Source organism: Cinclus cinclus, chromosome 1 (genome assembly GCF_963662255.1).
Source record: "Cinclus cinclus chromosome 1, bCinCin1.1, whole genome shotgun sequence".
NCBI lineage: Eukaryota > Metazoa > Chordata > Aves > Passeriformes > Cinclidae > Cinclus > Cinclus cinclus.
The window spans coordinates 12644782-12650914 of NC_085046.1; the positions used below are offsets into that span (position 1 = coordinate 12644782).

Here is a 6133-nt window from a genome sequence, read left to right on the forward strand (position 1 = left end):
TTTGTATTTCTGCATGATTTGACGCCTGGACATCTGTTTTGAAATCCCGGGGGAAAAAAGTGCTCTAACATGTTCTGCATTGCTGTAATAAAGTTCAGCTTTTCAGAAAAAGCAGCTGCTGAATTTTCTGGAATAAACACACAAACAATTTTAAAGACTTGACCCTTGATTCCTTCATCACAGGACTTCTAGGGACTTCAGGGAAGTCTCCAAGTATGAGGAACACACAATGGGCTCTGATTCCACAGTCTTGAGCTAACCAGGCTGCTTCTCAGTCACATAAAGCAAAGCAGCCTCCTCACAGCTGTGCTGTTTTATATACCTGAAAGACAATTTTTAAAATTATCATGGTCTTACTAGGGAATTTGGATATGCAATCATTACTAAATTGCCATAAAGTTCCATATTACCAATTCTGTCATTACTGAACAGCTTCAAGACACACACTATCTTTGTGCTGCATCTCTTGTTCTCACTGTAAGAAAACAAGAGCGCATGAACGACAGCAAAAATGAAGCCAAATGTACTGTAGAGAAACTTGGTTTTCTCTTATTTCTGTGAGAGTTATAGTGTAATTCTAAACTGCAGCATTCAGCATGTCTCCTGAGCTTCCTCGCTGAAATATAGAAGTGGAAATTTTACAGCATCTGTGTTGCTTTTGGAAGCCATCACCTCACATCTGCTGTCTCTGTAGGGTAGAGTTTAAGTTCAGCATAAAAAGGTACTTTGTAACAGGCAAGAGGAATCCTGACAGAGTGGGAATTTACAGGCTTGCCCGGCTCCCCTGACTAGACTCACTCAGTTTTACGTTCTGTAGGGATTTTTAAATAGGGTGCGCTTCAAGGAGCCACCAGCAAAAGAGTCACTTCTTAAAATGGAGCATCGTATCCAGGACTAGAGACTTTTTAAACCTCCATCAGTCACTAAGTCCTGTGTCAAGACGTTTTCTTCACCGGGCATTGTTCGATCTCGTAACATTTTCCACAATGGCGTTAACTAAATTAGCGCTAAAATAACCACCTGCTACTTTTTGGAAAAGTTCTGAACTTGGTCACCGCTCGTGTAATAGCGGGACCGATTCCACAGCCCGAGCACGTGAAGGAGCGCGGCCACGGCCTGCGAGAGCCTCCCAGCTCCGAGCCACCCGGGCTGGGCGCCGGGGTCGGGAAGCGGCGCTCGGTCAATTGCAAATCAAGTGCGATTACACAGCGGGCGAGTTTACCGCCCCATCATCGCTCATTTCCTCCGAACCGGGTAATCCGCGCGTTCGCTCACGAGGCGACAGGAGCCTGTTGGCTCAGCCAACAACCCGGGGATTGTTCCTTGTTTGGCCTCACGCGTTCCATTTCCTCCTCGGGCGCCCCGCACCGCCCCCCGGGGCGGGCTCGCTTCCCCCCCCCCCCGCCACCGGCCCCTCTTCTCTCCGTGCGACTCCCAGCGAATCACACGATTCCCGCCGCCGGCAGACGGGCCCCGCCGCGTTCCCGCGGTTCCAGTCATTAGGGCCGCAGCAGGAGCGCCGCGCGAGCGCCAGGCGCAGCAGCGCCTCAATTAACAAACAAACGCGGCGTCCCGGGAGTGCGACAACCCCCCGGGACGGGACGGGACGGGACGGCCCCGCCGCGCTCGCGGCCCGCGCCCGCCGCTGCCGCTCCCCTTAAGGTGGTCTGGCAACGGCGGGGCCGCGGGAACTCCCGCCCGCTCCCTCCCCGCCGCGAGCGGAGAAAAGCGGCGACTCCTCTCCCGGGAGCGGAGAGGCCCGCGGCGGCCGAGCGGGCATCCAGCCGCAGATGGCTCCTCTGCCAGCCCGGGCGCGACACGTCGCTCCGGGCGGCTGCAAGCGTCTCCTCGGCGAGTCACCGCCGCGGCGCCGGGCTGGCGCGGGCGGGCGCTCAGGAGCAGCGGCCGTGCCAGGACCGGCCTCCCGGCGCTGCCCTGGGCTGCGGGTCAGTGGCCGGCGGCGGCCGCGGTGCGGGCGGTGTGCGCCCAGCGCCGGCCGCGAAGCTACGGCCGCGTCCTTGCCCGTCTGGGCACCGAGGGCCCACCTGCCGGGACGCGGGGCTGCGCCCGCCGTCCCACCGGGAGCTCGTCCCGGCCAGCACCGTGACCGCGGCCGTCCGCGTCCCGGAGATCTCCGTGTCACCCGACACACGCCGCGACCCCGACCACGGGCAGAGCATCCAGCGCTGCGCTTGCACCGCGCGTCGTTCGGAGCTCCGCGCCGGGGCCGGGTGTCGGCTGCGGTGCTGCCGGGACCCCCGGCTTCGCCTCGCTCCCACACCCGTCACCAACACGTGTAAAGGGCAGGACGGCGGGGATGGGGCAGCGCGCACACCGGCCCGGGCGGTGAACCCGCGGGCAGCAGCGAGGCGATAGGAAACCCCTTCCGAGACAGCCCCGAGCGCTGCTTAAACTGCTGCAGCGGTCACTGCGACTTGGCCAGGAGCCCTTGCGGGGGGACAGAGATCCCGCGCTCAGCCCAGGCCGGTGTCTGGCTGCCGCGCACCGCGGTGCAGAGCCGCGCGTCTCCGCACGGGCGGGGGCCGGACAAACACCGCCACGTCCCCGCAGCACCCGCCACAGGCCGGTGCGGCTCCACCTTAAGGAGCCCTAGGGCCCGCCCCCCGCGTCCCGCTCGATCGCGACTGATAGGCGGACTGGGCGGCGGGGGCGGGGCCTGGCGGCTCTCGCTATAAATATTCATGAGAGCGCGGCGGCCGGAGCGCCGCTGCCGGGGCCGGAGAGCGAGAAGTTGGCGGAGGCGCTGCCGCGCTCGACCCGCGGCTCAGGCGGCGCGATCGCGGCCGGGGAGCCCGGGAGCGGGAAAGGGGACCCAGCGCGGGGCGAGCGCCGGCCGGCTGGCGGTCACCCGGGGAGCCGTGCGCTCGGGCGGGCGGCGGAAGGAGCCGCTCCGGCCGCCCCAGCTCCGGCCCCGCCGCTGCCCGCCCGCTCGGGTCGGTGAGAGCCCGGCACCTCCCGGTTCCCGGGACGCCTCAGCCTTCTTCACCGCGCCGCCCGGGGGCTGACGGCGAAACTTGTGTGCCGCCCGCCGACCCGTGCCCGGCCGGCGCTGGAGCAAGCAGCGGCGAGAGGAGCGGCGCCTCCCGCTGCGAAACCGACCCCGCGGGGAGCGATGCGACGGCGGCTAAGGGGCCTCCCGTGAGCCGACCCCCATCCTCCGGCGCCGAGTGGGGGCTCCCCCTCACCGGGTGCCCGCGGACGACGGAGTCCGGCGGGGACTGCGAGACCTCTCACCTGCGACCGGCACGGAGGGGGCCGCCCTCCGCCCCCCCGGGGGTAGCCGGGGCGGGGGGCTGCTGTGGCGCCGCGCTCCCCGCGGCTGCTGAGCGGGACGGGAGAGGAGCCGGGGCCGCCGCCCGCCCGCCGCCGAGCATGGAGTGGAGTTACCTGTTGGAAATCACCTCGCTGCTCGCCGCCCTGTCCCTGCTGCAGCGCGCCGGCTGCGCCGCCGCCTCGGCCGCCGCCGCCGCGTCCTCCTCCTCCTCGGCAAAGGAGCTGTCGTGCCAGGAGATCACCGTGCCCCTCTGCAAGGGCATCGGCTACAACTACACCTACATGCCCAACCAGTTCAACCACGACACGCAGGATGAGGCCGGGCTGGAGGTGCACCAGTTCTGGCCGCTGGTGGAGATCCAGTGCTCCAGCGACCTGCGCTTCTTCCTCTGCAGCATGTACACCCCCATCTGCCTGGAGGACTACAAGAAGCCGCTGCCGCCCTGCCGCAGCGTCTGCGAGCGGGCCAAGGCCGGCTGCGCCCCGCTCATGCGCCAGTACGGCTTCGCCTGGCCCGACAGGATGCGCTGCGACCGCCTCCCCGAGCAGGGCAGCCCGGACACGCTCTGCATGGACTACAACCGCACGGACCTCACCACGGCCGCGCCGCCGCCCGCCAAGCCCCCGCTCCGCGGCTCCAAGCCCGGCACTCCCCCCAAGGCGCCCCCCGCCGCCGCCGCCCCTCCGGCCGAGGCCCCGCGCAAGCCGCGGCCGCCGCCGCCCTGCGAGCCGGGCTGCCAGTGCCGGGCGCCCATGGTGTCGGTGTCCAGCGAGCGGCACCCGCTCTACAACCGCGTCAAGACGGGGCAGATCGCCAACTGCGCCCTGCCCTGCCACAACCCCTACTTCAGCCCCGACGAGCGCGCCTTCACCGCCTTCTGGATCGGGCTCTGGTCCGTGCTATGCTTCCTCTCCACCTTCGCCACCGTCTCCACCTTCCTCATCGACATGGAGCGCTTCAAGTACCCCGAGCGCCCCATCATCTTCCTGGCCGCCTGCTACCTCTTCGTGTCCCTCGGCTACCTGGTGCGGCTGGTGGCGGGGCACGAGAAGGTGGCGTGCAGCGGCGGGGCGGGCGCGGGCGGCGCAGGGGCCGGGGCGGCGGGGGCCGGCGGCGGCGCGGCGGCGGGGGCGGCGGCGGCGGGGGGGCGCGGCGCGGCGGGCGGTGCGGCTGAGCTGCAGCCGGAGCTGGCGGTGGCCGAGCACGTGCGGTACGAGAGCACCGGCCCGGCGCTGTGCACCGTGGTCTTCCTGCTCGTCTACTTCTTCGGCATGGCCAGCTCCATCTGGTGGGTGATCCTCTCCCTCACCTGGTTCCTGGCTGCGGGCATGAAGTGGGGCAACGAGGCCATCGCCGGCTACGCGCAGTATTTCCACCTGGCCGCCTGGCTGCTCCCCAGTGTGAAGTCCATCGCTGTGCTGGCACTCAGTTCTGTGGACGGGGACCCCGTGGCCGGCATCTGCTACGTGGGCAACCAGAGCCTGGAGAACTTACGGGGCTTCGTGCTGGCACCTCTGCTCATCTACTTGGCCATCGGCTCCATGTTCCTGCTCGCTGGCTTCGTCTCGCTCTTCCGTATCCGCAGCGTCATCAAGCAGCAGGGTGGCCCCACCAAGACCCACAAGCTGGAGAAGCTGATGATACGCCTGGGACTCTTCACTGTGCTCTACACCGTGCCAGCTGCCAGCGTGGTTGCCTGCCTCTTCTACGAGCAGCACAACCGGCCCCGCTGGGAGGCCACGCATAACTGCCCCTGCCTGCGTGACCAGCAGCCTGACCAGGCCCGCCGCCCAGACTATGCTGTCTTCATGCTCAAGTACTTCATGTGTCTGGTGGTGGGCATCACCTCTGGTGTCTGGGTCTGGTCTGGCAAGACCCTCGAATCCTGGAGGGCCCTCTGCACTCGCTGCTGCTGGGCCAGTAAAGGTGCTGCCGTGGCTGGGAGCACAGGGGCAGGAGCAGGTGGACAGGCAGTAATCACCACGGCAGGAGGACTCGGAGCAGGAGGTGGTGGCTCACTCTACAGTGATGTCAGCACCGGCCTGACGTGGAGATCAGGCACCGCCAGCTCGGTCTCCTATCCCAAGCAGATGCCCCTGTCTCAAGTGTGAGGAGGGGGAAAGAGGCCAAAGGTTAGGGAATGAGGGACACTGGCCTGCCTAAAATACCCCCTCACTGTTTGGTGCCATTAATGAACCCCTAATGGTCCTTATTAGCCACAGCTTGTATAGAACAATGCAGCTGGCAGAGGCCCCAAGCTCCAACCCCCTCCTCCTTCCCCTCCATTCATATGCAGGGAGCATGTACTTCAAGGAGCTAGCTTATTATTTTGCTGGCAGAGGAGGGTAGAGGCTCACCAGTGTCTTGCAGAGGGCAAGGCACAGCAGCTTCTGAGTCACTCTGGACTAACAGCAGGTCTTGTCTTTGCTCGTGGGAGGAAGGGTATTCCTCCCCCCATCCTGAGATGGGAGTCTGCTTGGGACTGCAGGTTTTTGAGATGTGGATTACCAGGCAAATGCCTTACAATATTGACTGAATCAAAACATGTCTTAATTATACACCCCACCTAAATACGGGTTTCCTACATTAAAGGATGTATTTATATAATTATTTGTTACCTTGTACAGATGTGTAAAATATGTATATATCCAAAGCTATACAGTCTGTAAATTTTTTTGTAAAAAAGTTTAGAGGCTACCCCTGTAAGAGCAAATATGAGTATTCTATTTTGTCAATAAAATGACTTTTGATAAATGACTTTTTCAAGCTTTTCTGCTACTCCCGCCCTGGTTATTCCAGCTGCTGTGTCTTTAGGTGGTTCCATAAACTGTGAACTAC

General features: G+C 63.6%; 1 protein-coding gene across 1 annotated transcript; it reads left to right on the forward strand.

The window, feature by feature from the left end:
• The first annotated feature begins 3393 nt into the window (after window positions 1-3393).
• Window positions 3394-5878, forward strand: FZD8 (frizzled class receptor 8). Its single transcript, XM_062494001.1, has one exon. The coding sequence runs from the start codon at window positions 3394-3396 to the stop codon at window positions 5404-5406; it is 2013 nt and encodes a 670-aa protein (XP_062349985.1). The 3' UTR covers window positions 5407-5878.
• The last annotated feature ends 255 nt before the right edge of the window (window positions 5879-6133 follow it).